General features: G+C 55.0%; 4 protein-coding genes and 1 non-coding gene across 5 annotated transcripts; 2 read left to right on the forward strand and 3 right to left on the reverse strand.

Moving 5' to 3' along the window:
- Window positions 1-486: 486 nt before the first annotated feature.
- On the reverse strand, window positions 487-7,571 carry J4E93_001790 (uncharacterized protein; the record flags this gene model as incomplete). The annotated part of the gene is made up of 5 exons (XM_049339740.1): window positions 487-1,163; window positions 1,223-2,229; window positions 2,326-5,264; window positions 5,835-7,318; window positions 7,367-7,571. 5 exons carry the CDS (start codon window positions 7,569-7,571, stop codon window positions 487-489), a joined length of 6,312 nt encoding a protein of 2,103 aa, XP_049203697.1.
- Window positions 7,572-8,220: 649 nt separating this feature from the next.
- On the reverse strand, window positions 8,221-9,406 carry J4E93_001791 (uncharacterized protein; the record flags this gene model as incomplete). Its single annotated transcript, XM_049339741.1, has 7 exons — window positions 8,221-8,310; window positions 8,373-8,452; window positions 8,508-8,919; window positions 8,964-9,042; window positions 9,093-9,132; window positions 9,251-9,350; window positions 9,404-9,406. 7 exons carry the CDS (start codon window positions 9,404-9,406, stop codon window positions 8,221-8,223), a joined length of 804 nt encoding a protein of 267 aa, XP_049203698.1.
- Window positions 9,407-10,172: 766 nt separating this feature from the next.
- J4E93_001792 (uncharacterized protein) lies at window positions 10,173-13,034 on the forward strand (the record flags this gene model as incomplete). Its single annotated transcript, XM_049339742.1, has 4 exons — window positions 10,173-11,359; window positions 11,420-11,579; window positions 11,624-12,913; window positions 12,963-13,034. 4 exons carry the CDS (start codon window positions 10,173-10,175, stop codon window positions 13,032-13,034), a joined length of 2,709 nt encoding a protein of 902 aa, XP_049203699.1.
- Window positions 13,035-13,744: 710 nt separating this feature from the next.
- J4E93_001793 (uncharacterized protein) lies at window positions 13,745-14,886 on the forward strand (the record flags this gene model as incomplete). The annotated part of the gene is made up of 2 exons (XM_049339743.1): window positions 13,745-14,203; window positions 14,266-14,886. 2 exons carry the CDS (start codon window positions 13,745-13,747, stop codon window positions 14,884-14,886), a joined length of 1,080 nt encoding a protein of 359 aa, XP_049203700.1.
- A 284-nt stretch (window positions 14,887-15,170) lies between these two features.
- J4E93_001794 lies at window positions 15,171-15,301 on the reverse strand. Its single transcript has one exon. It is a non-coding gene; the product is annotated as a tRNA-Thr (tRNA).
- Window positions 15,302-15,393: the final 92 nt, after the last annotated feature.

A 15,393-nucleotide genomic window follows, 5' to 3' on the forward strand; every position in this document is an offset into this window, starting at 1 on the left:
AGTCAATTGCTCATTGGCTGCGCGCAACTCCACTAGTGCTTCCTGATATCCGGCATCCCTGTCTCCGCTCTTGCTCTACGCGAGGTGATGGATGGGTCTGTGCGGTTCATGCGATGATGGCGTGGCTGGTGTTATTCGGACTGAGTAGCGCGCGGCGTGGGAGACTCAATCTCAAGATACTGTATAGTATGGTGAATGATGCAAGATCTTCATTGATACGCCTACGGATGCGCCTACGAATGCTATGTTTGCAAAACGCCCTGAGGATAATGACCCTCACCCACCTTTGATATCCCGTCCCGTTCGTCATGTACAACCCTTCCATGCTATCCTCCTTTTGTTCATCAGTCATGTCCATCTAATCTAACGAGAGCCTTTTCGTCTCCCAAGCCCACGATCGCGACCTATACACTCAAACGAAAGATGCAATGATTTGCCATTCAGGGGAACACGAATCCTCCTGCGTATTGTAGGATTTTCGTCTGCTCAGTCTTCGCCGACGAGCCTGATCTCGGCAACTTCATCATCTTGCTGTGCGACGGGTGTGCCGACACCACCCCAGCCATTCTTGACACCGCCATCGTCATCAAAGTCTTGCATCCTTTCGCTCATCTCTCCATCACCTACGGAACCCATCGCTCCGGTATCAGACGCGGCACCGTCATCATCCGAGTCGTTACGGCGATCCATGTTCGCACTGCCAAGGCCGCTGAAGCTCCAAGCTGGTTGATCAGCGTCCATTTCCCAAGGAGTGGACGTGTAAGCACCGTCATCAGCGTAGCCCTCATCGTCGCCATAGGATGGTAGCTCATCATCGTCACTCTGGCTCCCGGCTGCGACTCCGTTCTTTGGACGGTTCGCGGCTGCTGAGTGCTGATAACCACCCCCGCGCAGGGCTACGGCTCCCGCTGCGACTGCGCCAGCGCTCGACGACCCATTGCGGGACGAATCGTCGAGGCGCAAGCCGTTTCCCGCCGGTGACCGAGAGCGAAGTTGTTGGTCGTCTGCATCTTCATCAGAGTCGGGATTGCTGTTGTCGCCGGTTACAATTTGCTGAAGAGAGGGAGGGCCTAAAGGGACGGGGGAACGCCGGCGGTAGAACAAAAGGTAGGCGTTTCTCGATACGGCCTTGCGACCGGATTCACACCGAGACACTATGGAGTCTAGTGAAGTTAGCATCAATGTGACTGTGTGTAAAGGATATGCGGTCGGTAAAGCTTACCATTGTAGTCGTACCACTGCTTGTCGAAGAAGTTTTGAGCAGTGGCCGTGTAATGACCGCCTCCAAGCCCACCGTAGTGATTGTCGACTGCGAAGAGATCATAGGTGAGATCCTTGCCTTCAGGGAAACCGACTTTGCCGGACAGATCTAGTCCCTCTACAGGGAAGTCAACCAGATCTTCGATCTTGTCTCTCAGGTTTCTCGCCCCGCTAAAGCGCTTCAGATGGATAATCAAGATGTCAGGAACTGTCCAAATTTCGAGTGTCTTTGTCGCCCTGCGCCTCTCCTTGCAACGGCTGCAATACCATGCGTTATCTTCGGAAAGAATCTCGCTCTTAGAAGATTCGACAAAACATTCATCAAGGTTGATGCCGTTTTTGCGACGAGCTGCGCGCCTCTCTTTCTTTTCGCGAAGCTCTGTGTCATCAAGAACCTCTATGTTCTTCATGACGTCCGCGCCTCTGTCATCGTCCGCCGTAGAGGCGCCAAATAGAGCATCATAGGCCTCGGCATTCCAATCAAGGACAAGGGCCTCGCCCATTCGGAGCAATCTCTCATCCGACTCGTCGTCAGGTTCGTCAGGGTAGTTCGGCTGGTCTGGTACTTTGCCTGCTTTTTTACTTTTGAAGTTCTTGTTGTTTTTGTGCTTTCGCTCCATTTTGCGCTCATGCTTCCGCGCTTTCTTGCTCTTCTTCTTGTTCTGACGGCCCGAACGGGCAAACTCTTGTGCTGCCGGCTCGACTGATTGCATTTCCTCGTCGCTGCTGACGTTGGCGGCATCAATCGCTGCGTCGGCGTCGACAATCGTGGACTGTGACACGTCCTCGTCTTCGTCGCTAGACGTAGTTTCGCTTCCAGCAGCGGACGATTGTACAGACTCTTCTCGAGCTGGTGGTATCCTGACTCGTTTGGTGATAGGCTCAAGTGGCTTCGAATAATCGACGGTACTCCAACCTGTAGTAACAATCTCTGAGCTCTTTCGTGTGTGCTTCATCTCGAAAAGTGCCCTGTTCTAAGTCAGTATTTTGCTGCGCGAATCCAAGGTCGGTCCCGGAGCTGCGACCTTGCGTCACAAGCTTCGCCTGGAACTAGCTTGTACGTACCTGAACTCCGGATGAATGTAGCTACCCGGCCGAAGTACTTCCGGAACCTGGTTAGCCTCATCGACTTGAGCGAAACGCGTATCCTTTGCATCCGTCATCGTCACCTCCACAATGTCCTCGCCCTCAACAGAACCGTCATTGACTTGTGGATCGTTTGGCGACGCATCTTCTTCTGTTGTCAGTACAACATCAGACCCGGGGCGGGATTGTTCTGGTCCGCTGAGCTCACTAAGAATCTTGCGACTAGTCATCCCAGCGACTCTAGACAGAACCTTCCTCAGGATTGTGTCGTAATCCTTGGCTTCCTCCCGAGTGAGAACAATGAAGCTTGGCCATAGCGCCATAGACTGCCCCGTGGCTCTATACGAGGATGTGCTTGGGATGCGGTGGAACAATGGAAAGATGACGCGATCGTGGAGTGGTGAAACGGTCTCCGGAATCTCCTCGTCGGAAGATTGCGAAAGCGTCATCCGGTACTTGGCGCCCTTCTTCTTAGGTGCAGGCCAATTACTTGGAGCCATTTCTAACTCATAGAAATATATTTCGTCCCGTGCTCCTATATTCGACTCCGCTATCGACGATGCATCGTCCAAGTGTCGATAGTATTTGTGACTATACACCTCGGACGCCATGATACGGTTGGCTGGAACGCCGCCGCAGCGCTTGCCGACGAACTCCTTCAAGGCTTTGATAGTGGCATTTTTGTCAAAGTCAAGCTCGATTCGACAAGGCTTCCCGTACAATGGCACGTATGTGACGGTATGGGACCAAGACTGCTCTACCGGCAGCTGCAGTGTAAGCTGGCTGTATGGGTCGAACGTGATGCTGACCTTCTCGCAATCCGGACAAACCATGGTGTTCTTGTAAAAACCACTAAACAAGTCCATGGCTACAGAATCGTTCCGAGCTCGGTGGTTCTCCCGATAGACCTCGCCGAGTTGCTTGACTGCCTCAGGGTCCCGGAAGGTATTGTCATCGGAATCAGGGTTCTCTCGGTACGGCTTTTTGTGTATACGGTTCAGATCTTCGTGGAGCGCATCGACTAGCCAGCTGACGAATTCTTGAGAGTCCTGTTGGCCATAACCAGAAAACATGGGATTCGCCCTACCAAGCTTGAGTTTGAAGTCTTTGGGTGAGACAGATGAGCTGTTGTCGAAGCCATAGATGGAGCTCAAAAGACCAGCGTACGACTTGGCAATTACACCTTTGAAGCCTATGGGGTTGTCGATGTTGACCTCGTCTTTCCATTTGTTATTCAGAAAGTACATGCTCAACTCTTCGACACTCCGTAGACATTGGAGAGCGGAATTCATGTAACAGGTGTTGCCAAGGTTCGTAAGTCCCACGTGGCCACGGACTTTGCCATTCTGCTTTCTTCCGCGCGTCATGGGGCCTCCCGTTGGAGTGCTCCTACCACTGTTGGGGTTGCTCTGCAGGCCCTTGCCAGTCAGGGCACCAGCCTTGTTCTTGGGAGCTGTCTTGGTGGTGTCGGCAATGTATTCACCCTTGTCGTCATGCTCCTCAAGTACAATGATCTGGTCCTGGGTCAGACCAGCGTCAGCCAAAGTCAGAGACGCGTTGAACATCTCATTGGCCGTCTCGTCTTTGCCTGTGACCAGCTCACGCTCTGATCCAAAGGCAAGAGCACTGAAACTGTCGGCCGCCATAACGAGTGTAGGCCGTTGCGTGGGTGCGGGCGTAACAGGAGATCCGTTCTGGGGAGACGCGTCGGGTGTTAATATGCCAGATGGCTGTGTTGCCTGTGGCTGGTCTGTAGGAGCGGGCGTGAGAATGCGCCAAATGCGAACTTTGTTGTTGGGGTCAACGCCTGCGGCTTTCTTCGCAGCGTCGACAAAGGCTACAAAGCTCTCGTAGCGGCTCGCGACGAACCTTGCGGCTGGTTTCGTGCTGTCAGCGGCGTTGGGAGTTTTTCGCACTTTCTGGATGGTAAAGATGGGAGGGTGCAGCTCGTAAGAAATATCCTCGCTGACTTGGCCCGGTACCGTGTTGTGGGCGTAGCGGCGTATGACGGGACTCGACTTCTCAAGCCCGTACCAGCTAAGGACCAGATCCCACGCTTTGCGGGGCACAATCTCGAAGTCTTGGCCCATGGTTGTCTCCTTGCTGAGCGCGACGAAGTCATCGCCATGCTGGTCGACCAAGTTCTCGTGCGCTAGTTCTGGGTCGACGAGGTGCGAGTTGTCGACAGGGCCCACGGGACCCAAGGTCGCGTTCCTGCTGAAGTCGTTGGGCCTGCCCCTGTTCTCCGACGTCCTTGCCCACACGCGCTCTAGCCACTGCTCGGAAATAATGTAGCCCTCCTGCCCTTCTACAAGGGCCTCGCTCGACATCATGCCCATGACGCGAGTCACCTGCACGTCGATGTCGGGGAGCCCCTGCTGCTCAGTGGCGTCATCGTCGCCGTCGCCGTCGGGGCTGCTGCCGGCGGGCGCGTCAGCCATCTCTACGGAAGTTGCGCGTGCACTGCGCTGTGGTGTGCTGGTAGGCAGGGGCTTGCTGGCGCGGGCGGCCGAGGGCGCGTCGCTGGTGCGCGTGCCGTGTGCGTCGGGCTTGTCGTCCATGTCGGAGTGGAGGCGCTTAGCGGGTGAGGATGCGCGTGGAGGGGGCCGTTGAGGATGTGCTTCGGTGGTGCGTGTGCGGTCCTGGTCGGTGACGGAGCCCTCGCGGCTGTCGAGGGTGAGGTTGGCGTAGGCTTCGCTGGGGGAGCTGGCCCCGGTGTAGCTGTCTCGCGCCGAGAGCGTGCCTGGGTCGGGCGTGTCGACCAAGACTTCGTCGTGCAGGTGCGGTGGCAGATAGCGTGGCGGCGATGCTGAGGGTTGCGGGGAGGAGCGAGGGGACCCTACACCGACGCTGCCCACATTCGGTGAATGCGTGCCGTCGCCGTTGGACGAGTCTCGTGCGGGGACCACGATCTTCCGCTTCTTGTTATTAGTGGAGGCCGTTTTGAAGCTGATTGCCTACCGTGAAGCCCGCGAAGAGCTTCAGGGCAGACGGTGCAGGGCGGACGAGCGAGGGTGAAAGGGCAAGCAAAAGGCGGACAAGGACTATGCAGCGGGCCGCAGTACCTGGGCAATGGCGCGTCTTCTTCACAAACACAGTAGCACGGCGGTGAACAAACGAGGGGTAACAGCGCAATGTCCGCAAAAATCAGAGCAGCGCCGTGACATGGGCCGTCGTCACTATCGCTGTCCGACCGCTCAGCCTTGCGGACACTACCTTGGTAAGCGAGCTTGGCGACGCGGTGAATGCTCACCCCCTGTCGCGTGTGCGAAGCTGCCAGAACACCATCTGTTTGTGTTTGGTGCATGTCACAATCGCCTAGACAACACCATGGGAAACCACAGCACATGCATGTGTAGAATTCATGACGCCATGTCAACAGTCTGTATTCTGTCCGGCGTTTGGTGTTACGTATGATACAAGCGCAGCATCGCGTTTCATCTTGATCCGCCACTGTTCAGCCATGCGAAAGCAGAGGCACCGCCTACTGGATTCGCAGATCGAGGCTTCGACAGGCCAGGCATATTTTCCCTTGCTTTGTCCCCAGACACACTCCTCTTCACCGGAGGAGCCGCCGCAGGGTTGCTTGCTTCGCTCTCGCCTCTGCGCTTTCCATCATCAAAGAAGCGTGACTGCCCGGTCACAGGCGATGAGTTTGACGTCGACAGAGTACGCGTGGATTTAGAAGGTTTCAATACTTTGATGCCTGTATCACGTCGCTGGTAGCTGGGATCTGAGCTGGTGGTTTTACCCACGTTGGCCCAATCCAGAGAGCCCGTGTTTGTCTTCTCCGCTTGGTCACGGCGCCAGTTGCTCCAGATGGCTTGCGGTGCTCCTGATTGTGGAGCTCCACTTACAGAGCCCGGCTCCTGAGCATCCTTGTCAGAGCGACTTGACGCTGAGAGGCCTGGTTGTGGACGCTGTTCGAGACTCCTCCGGCCACTTGACCCGCCATCCTCAGAGTTGGTCACTGGGCCTGTGCCATTCGATTTCTCCATGGACGAATACGTCTCACGGGTCGGTGAAGTGCTAGACATCTGAGTTGTGTGATGCGCATGCGCTGAAGCCAGAGTCGAAGTAGCGCGGTTCGGATCCGTCGTAGAGGCACCGCTAGCGTGCAAGCACTTGAACGCGCGATCATCTTCAGGACGGACGAGTGGTACCTGAAGCTTGTTACGGTCATCATCATACAGAGTCAGTTGGTTGCATGAAAGAAGGAGGTCGGCATTATGTGCTCGAAGCATGTCGCTACCAAGGAAAATCTGAATGGCTTTTGGATTCACCTGAGCGTCGTGCTCCTCGATGACGGTGAAATCTACGCCTATTGAAGGAAGCTGCGGCGCCGGGCTGTCGGATCGTGAAGATGCTGAAACAGGCACAGCCTCTGGAAGGTAGACAGACAGCTTGATCTTGCGAACCCGGTCCTCGTCCAGAATGACCCGATCCTGAAAGCCCAGGTGTTCAATTGTGTACCAGTCCAAATAGGATGTGTATGAACCTGAACAGACTGCTGCATACAGCAAGGTGTCGTGTTTGAAGTTGGTGTTGAGCCAGCAACGTATTATGGCAGGAACGGAGCCGAGAATGAACAAGCCAGGAGCCAGCCCTGGGACGTCTTGAGGCGTTGTCGGACCAAAGCTAGTGAGGCTGTTGGCGCGACCCGAAGCCATAGAATGCACCGACTGGCCGGCAGAACTTTGCCTTCCGTCTGACTTGTGGGAGTAGCTGCGCTCGCTCATTACATGCCCGCCCATGCTGCTACCAGTGCGGGGTATCAAATCCAGCGACGATCTCGATGCATGCGCCCAGTGACCGTGATTGGCAGTCTCATCGAAGCGGACGCTGTTCGCGCGAGATGTGGCCCCTACACGGCGGGGTTCCTCGTCGGCGTCAAGTTGGAGATTGCCGATGAGATTGCTGGACTGGTCGTCGAAGTTCGTGAAGTGTTCGGCGGTTGGCTGCTGCAGGGGAACTAACAGTTTTCAGCTAAAGATGCACAAATTCAGGTGAAGCGTCTTACCCTGCTGGGGTGTTCCCCCCAGCACCGAAGGAAAGGGCGATGAAGTCCCCCAGACGTTCTTCAGACGCGAGTCGTCTTCCTGCTTGCGCTCCAGGCGGGCGACACGATCGGCGAGTTCGGCCTGGTGCTCCTGCACACGTAGCATTTCGCTTTGAAAACGCCAGAAATCGTCGCGCGGCTGGAAGGCTACGCTCTGAGGATCCATGCCCGTGACTCTCTCATCCCTTGGTGACGTGCTCAACAAAGAGACACCAGCCTTCCCGTGGGGACTCCCCTACCTTCACCACCGAGCGAACGCTGCCCAGTAGCCCAGTTCTTTTGTGGCAGTCTCTCTTGTTTAACAGAGTAGGCGTTTGCGGTGTGCGCGGGTCTGGGTCGTCGGTTGTGAGGAATGCGTTTGAAGCCGACTATCGAGGTGTTCGGTGGGCAATTTGGAGGTAAAGGCAAGATCTGTGGAGAGATATCGGCCGTGCTACTATCTCAGACAGCAGGCGTTGGGTGTTGGGCGGTGTGATTAGTTGGACTACTGGAGCAGAAGGTACGATGGTCGCAACAGCGGTCTTTGCCGAAGATCAGGCGGTTCCCGAGACGGCGCTAGAGGGAGCGAGATAATGTACAGTGTCCCAGAAAAGTTTGAACAGGAAAGGAAATAGGAACAGGAAAATCTGACTGCTGGTGTATTCTTGCGTCCTGTTGACGCGATGCTGAGCTGAGGTTCGTCGAGTGACGCTGCTAACCACAAGCCGCCGGAGTTATGCACCCTCGCCCGATTGGACACGACTTCCCCAGAGCCCCGCTTGATCGCGCAGCTGAAATCAAGCTTGCCCACATCCACCATGTCTACCACTTTTGCGCTAGATCGAAGAAGACTGAGCACTCTCCCACTGTTTCCACGCTTCCTGATCGTTCCACGGCGGCAGTACCATGGGCAGCTTCTCAGGCGACTGCAAAAGTGGAGGCACAAAGTCAGTATCTACCTCATGCATTTCATACAGTCAGAACTTACCTGATCCGGCCACTGCTCTGCGATGACCTTGATCAACTCCTGGTAGAAGATCTCGTATCCTGCTGGGTTCAAGTGAAGCCCTGAAACGTGCAGTTAGCATGATGAGGAAACAGGAAGGTTTTGCGAAACCCTTACCATCGTACATAAGCTCCACGAGGGCGTCATTCTGCGAGACGTCTAAAGAGCCCGGTAGATCATCGCCCAGCTTCCAAATATCTGCTTTGAAGTCCGTCTTCGCCATGAAGGCTTTCCAGAGATTTACGACAGGCAGGCCAAGCTCGGCGCCAAGTTGAACGACTGCATCGGCATATGTTTTGGTCGCACCCGCCAGTCGCGTCACGCTAGCATATCCGTTCGACTGGTCTCTTGGCCACCACAGATGCTCGTTGATTGGGGGAGGAGCTACTAGGATGATACGAGGGTCGTGGGCTTTGATCTGCGGATGGGACATGATGTCCTTTAGGTTCTTGATGAACTCATCAAGAGGAATATGCTGCTTGTTTGGCGCATCTGGTAACGATGAGTCGTTGGCGCCGAAGAAGATGGTCTGTATGGTCAGTCAGGGCTGCATCTAGCATGGACAAGTCTTACCATGAACCGAATCTTAGCCTGATCCGGCGGGGGCACGATGGCGGGCAGTATCTGGAGAGCTTGGCGGGTGTTGTACCCACTGTCATGGTGTTAGCTGTCGGTGCGGTCGTAAAGGTAGGACGTCATAACCTGAAGCCGCGGTTGACTACATCCAGTCGCCTGATGTATGCTGCTGGAATCATTAGTGCCATTCACAGTCGCCCGAGCCAATGGCCGCCGCGGAAGCTTCACGAAGAGATGTTTTGCATGGGATAGTGATCGGGAGACATGATGATATTTGGACTGACCAGCTTGAAGGGCTGCAGAGAAGGCAAAGCCTCGCTCCTGGGAGAAGGAGTCTTGGGTTATGCTGTCTCCGAAGAGGAAAAACTGTTCATAGAGAGCAGGCTACAGTCATCAGCACGTAGTCCCAATGGCACTCAATGTCCAGCAGGACTCACCATCTTGAATGCTTTTAGAGAGATGTAGGCACGATCGTCGTCAGACCTTCCGGAATGTCTGCTAGTACCTTGGATATCTCGCTCGGCGAAATCCCGGTGTTCCGAAACCGGCTTTCCCGAGTTGCGTCGTCTGTATCTTCAGATCAGCGGCTCAGCAGCAGATGGATGCACGGGCGGATAAGAAACGACAGATTGGCAGCCTCTACCCCCCAATTCTCCCGACCGCGAGACGCACGTCAGTGTGTAGTGGTGGGGCTGGGGGCTGCGATTGGCGGCTACGGCCTCGCGCCTTCTCCGTGTAGGGTTAGCACCTTCCGTTTGCCCTGCGTTCCGTCACCATCGCGTCCACGGGTGCACCCCAATAATCACATGGGACGCGCCTACCGCCATTTGCGGTGGTGAGACACCTGAGGTCAGCCTCCGAGGGCTGCGCACCGCTGCCTGCTCCAGTTGCTCGAGCTGCTGCTTTTGCTGCTTTGTTCGCCTGGCCGCCCTGCACACGCAAGCCGGTCTGAAACAGCTGGCGGACCCGCGGCGGAGCCTATCTCGCCCCGGACACAGGACAACAACGCATCCTGGAGGGATCCGCGGCATAGTGGGGAGCAGCCATGGTGCCCAGCCATAACATATCCATCGTGACACCGCCATCGTTTTCCGGATGACCATGATAGCGGCCTCTGCTCGGCGACATGTCTCTGGCTGCCCTCGACACTAATAGACCGCCCCTGCCCCGATTGTAGCTGCTGCCTCCCTACCCACCGCCCTCGCCATGCCCAAGTCGATGCAGTCGTACCACAGCGTCGACGACTACGACGCCGACGATGACTACGCCGCCGAACAGCGCGAGCGCGACGACACCTTCAGCAGCACCACGCCCACGTCGCCCACGCTCACCTTCAGCGCCCAGCGCCCGATGCGTGCCTCGGACACGGACCTCACGAGGTCGACGGGCAGCGTCAACGAGCGGACCGCCCTGCTAGGAGTGCCCCATCTGCGGGGTGCCAGGTCCTACAAGAGCCTGCCCGCCACCTCCCCGGGCACCCCTCGCCCGGGCATGACGCGCAACAACAGCCAGCTGCCCACCAGCTCGCGCATGCGGAGCCGCCGGGGCTCCCTCACCGGCGGCCACACCTTCAGCCAGCGCCTCGTCAATGCCCTGGGCGAGCGGGGGGCGGGCCTCGAGCAGAGCATGCACTCCGCAAAGGCCTCCTTCTTCCAGGACAATCGCGTGTGGTACGATCAGTTCACGTCGACCGACTGGGTCCACGACAACATCGCCGACGCCTATCGCGTCAAGGCCCTGCGGAGCCGAAAGGACATCAGGGGCCGCCTAGCCGCGTGGTTCGACGGTGCGCAGGGCTGGATCCTGGTAGCTCTAATCGGCGTGCTCACTGCCGTGTGCGCCTACTTCGTCAACACCACCGAGACCACGCTGTTCGATCTGAAGCAGGGCTACTGCACTACCGGCTGGAACAAGAGCCGCAAGGCGTGCTGCCAAGGTGCCTCGATATGCGACAACTGGCTCAAGTGGTCCGAGGCGGTCCGCAATGACAGGCTGGATGTCGTCCAGACCCAATATGGCTTTTTCGTCCTCTCCGTCATCTTGCTCTCCATGGCCTCGTGCCTGCTCACGCTCACCACAAAAACAGTCATTCCTTCAGCCATCTCACTGTCCACACTCGACGAAAACCTCGGCGCGGAAGTTCGGAGATACTCTGATCAGGCAGAGGAAGAAGACCGCAAGCGCAGCATCAGCCCAGAGTCAAGGTTCCAGGAAGTCCAGGCACGGCCACCCATGGTCTACTACTCCGCTGCTGGCAGTGGTGTAGCCGAAGTCAAGGTCATCCTCAGTGGTTTCGTTCTCCACGGTTATCTGGGTGTACGCACACTGCTCGTCAAGACGCTAGCTCTGATCCTCAGTGTTGCATCGGGTCTCAGTCTCGGTAAGGAGGGCCCGTACGTGCACATTGCGACTTGCATAGGAAATATTGCGTGTCGTATATTCTCAAAGTATAGCAACAACGACGGCAAACGCAGGGAGATTCTCAGCGCTAGTGCCGCTAGTGGTGTTGCCGTAGCTTTCGGCGCTCCGATTGGCGGAGTGCTCTTCAGTCTGGAGGAAGTGAGCTACTACTTTCCGTCCAAGACGCTCTTCAGAACCTTCTTTTGCTGCATCGTAAGTCGCTAGTCTCTCCTCTCGACCTTGCTAATCCCTTATAGGCGGCTGCGTTATCTCTTAAATTCCTGGATCCATACGGCACCAAGAAGATCGTGCTTTTCGAGGTTCGTTATCATCTAGACTGGAAGTTTTTTGAACTGGCAACCTTTGTGTTCACCGGCGCTGTGGGCGGCGTTCTCGGCGCATTGTTCATCAAAGCATCTCGCATCTGGGCACGGACATTCCGTCGCATACCCGTTATCAAGAAGCATCCGCTCCTTGAGGTCTTCTTGGTTGCGCTTGTGACTGGTTTGATCAGTTTCTGGAACCGATACACCAAACTTCCCGTCACCGAACTCTTGTTCGAACTGGCAAGTCCGTGCGACACGTACACTGACACCGGCGACGGTCTCTGTCCGACCCTCGAGCATATTCCGAGCGTACTCAAAACCTTGTTCTTCGCATTTATCATCAAAGCTCTTCTGACTGTCGTCACCTTTGGTATCAAGGTCCCAGCCGGTATCTATGTACCTTCCATGGTCGTAGGCGGTCTCGCCGGGCGCTTCATCGGCCACACTGTTCAACTTGCTGCTCTACGCTTCAATCATCTGGGCGTCTTCGGAGAGTGTTCGCCTGACGGTCCGCCAGGTTCATGCGTCGTTCCTGGAGTGTACGCGCTAGTGGCTGCTGGAGCAACAATGACCGGCGTCACTCGTCTCAGTATCACACTGGCCGTCATCTTGTTCGAGCTCACGGGTAGTCTGGATCACGTACTCCCTTTCTCTCTCGGCATCCTGGTCGCAAAATGGGTGGCGGATGCTATTGAACCGCTCAGTATCTACGACTTGCTCACAGACATGAACTCGTACCCATTCCTCGATAACAAAGTTCGACCCATCTTCACATCCGAGCTTGGCGACATCACTACTGGGAAGAGACAGGATCATATCATCGACATTTCAGAAGACGCGCTCATTCCTGCAGTCGAGCTGCGTGCAAAGCAACGTGGACTACAAATGATAGGTGAACTGGACGGCGGCCTGTCCATCATAAAAAACGGCGTTCTTGTTGGCCTCATTCCTGCACCAGATCTAGAGTTTGCGCTCGATAAGCTGGAGAACGAAGAGAACACGCTTTGCCTCATGTCACCGCGAGTTGATTGGGCTGCAGGGCGTGAGCCCCAAGACGAAGAAGAGCAAGAAGCCTATGATCCAAGTGATTTCACTCCATATATTGACCCAGCACCTGTTGCATTGGATGTTCACTCACCGATGGACTTGGTATACGAATGCTTTGTAAAGCTCGGACTACGATATATATGCGTGCTCAGAGATGGCAAGTACGCTGGTCTGGTACGTATCACGTTCGAAGTCGAGACTTAGCAATACTAACTGCAAGTAGGTTCATAAGAAAACCTTCGTCAAGTACGTCAAAGAATTGGAGCATCAGGAAAAGAAAGGACGTGAGATCTAAGTCCTAGCGGCATTACATTTCCCTTCTTTGTTTCTTGCATAGCGTCATACCCTCATTATCATTCAGCGATCTTTCCCTTCACTTTCAGTTCATTTCCACAAGCATATACTGCATTTAGACTGGCGTTGTATGGCATGTCTTCGTAGATGACGCGGTATCACATGGCAAGCGTAGAGCATACATGGAATCATTCATTCAAAATGTTCACAGGATTGGTTCACAGCCTTCATCATTGCACCCGGTGTTTCTTTTATCAACATAGCTTGAGATGCCCGACTACTCGTTCTACAACATTTCACGCACTATACAATTTGAGGTCGATGTGGTAGTGCAGCCGTTCGCACGGTCCCTGATGTGTGCGCACGCGATCGCATCAACCTCCTACCTGACATCGTTGCCTGAAATAATTTTCTACGCAGCTGCACATTCACTTCTTGTGGAGTCGTGACCTAGCGTCTACGCTGAATCATATCCATAGTCGAGTGGAATGTACATAAGGATCAACCTGACAATTACGACCATTACCGCTACATATAGAACCGATCTCATCTGCCTGTCTACCAGGAATCGTTGCAATGCGTATGGCCTTGTTATTTCTCCTGTTCTTAGGGGTTCTTACATTAGTACTAGCCTCCACGAATCGGTACTGTCGCACCGGATCCGAAACTGACGCCCTCGATCTTGGCTCTATCGGCCCCCAGGAGGGTAACATGAATCACTTCAAATTTGGTATCGCGCAACCCTGGCCTCCCATCAGCATCCCCAAGAAGGGCCGGATTCGTCTCCTTCGATATTGCTTTGCGACTGCCAAAGCCAAAGCGGAACTTGACTGTCCACTCCAGAAGGGGTTCAAGATATGGGCCGACGCCATCAAGACACCGGCAAGTGCTGTGAGCGGCCATTGCCTCGGGTGGATGGAGATTCATGACGGCAACGAGGATAAAAATGAGAGAACATATCCGACCTGCTACCTCGATGACTACAAGAACAAGAAAGAGCCTGGGACGTGGAACCCAAAAGTGAGCTCGGACGCTCTTGCAATACACCTTGGGGTAGAAGAAGAAGCGCCATACGCTAGTATTGGGTATGATCATCGCAAAACCACCGCTGGCCGTCATTACATAGTCATGGGCTCGAAAAGCACCGAGCCACATCGGGTAGCCCACGAAGTAAGTCTCCATGTTGCCAGTCGAGCACCCCTCGTCTCCAAGTCCGCTGACACAAGAGCTAGATCGGCCACGTCCTCGGCATGGCTCACGAGCACTGCCGGTTTGACCGCGATGAAAACGTCCTTTTCCGCTGCGACAAACTAGTAGGTTACAAAGACGCCCTCATCGCCGCCAGCGTCGCCGGCCACCAAGACGCCGCAGAACGCCTCTGCACCGAGCAAGGCTTTGCGAACGTATTCAACTTTGATGCTGGTGCCCAGTACATCAAGAACGCCGCTTTCAACAGCATCTACGCTCCCATCATGGACGAAGGCCCCTTTGACCTCGGCTCCATCATGATTTATCCTTCGAATGCGTATGCCGCGGACTCTAATTGCTGGGAAAAGAACGATATCAGTGTTTGTCCGCTTGTTGCTGCGCGCTTTGGGTCCACGTGGGCGATTCAGGTTAATACGGCGCCGTCGGTGGGGGATGTTAATTTTGTCAGGGCGTGGTATCCGTGGCTTGAAGAGTCGAAGGAACCTGGTGATGAGAAGCCGAAGGAACCTGGTGCTGAGAAGCCGACGACGGGTTCTGGTACTGTTGTTGTTGGTAAGCGTAGGGGAGACGAAGCAGAGCGTGAGTTTGTTAGAGTATACCGTCTTGGGGTTAGAGATGGGAACGTTTTAGTGAGGGCATTGTAGAGGGAACTGGAGACGTTCTTGGTGGTTGAGAAGAAACCCCTGATCGTGGCAAGACTAAACGATGAGGATAACGTCCAATTCCTACTGTAAGAGACACCGTTGCAGCTAGGGATTGGGAAAGACTATTCCTGTTGGTTTAATTTTCCAACATCCCGCTCTTCATGTTGTTGCATGAGCCCCACTTTGCCCCTCAGCCACCACAATGCCGCAAAAAAGAACCTTCTTCCAACAGAACCCCAGGACAACACAAGCAAAAAGGAATGGCGTCTGCCTGCTGCCGTAGTTGCCTTCCGCCAGAATTGAACCTTCACGGCACGTCAGCGTCGGTCGTCTCCTGGGTGCTTCGAATGGGGGTGTTACTCACTGACGACCTCGTCATTACTAGTGACGCGCTCTACCACTGAGCTAGGAAGGCTTGCTAGTTGCATGGCAAACGCTTCAAATAAACGTTTTATGATCTAATTTGTGGATGGCATCTATAACCTACATCTATACAGCGGTCCTTGC

The sequence above is a fragment of the Alternaria ventricosa genome (genome assembly GCF_023758065.1).
Source record: "Alternaria ventricosa strain BMP 2768 chromosome Unknown scaffold_2, whole genome shotgun sequence".
NCBI lineage: Eukaryota > Fungi > Ascomycota > Dothideomycetes > Pleosporales > Pleosporaceae > Alternaria > Alternaria ventricosa.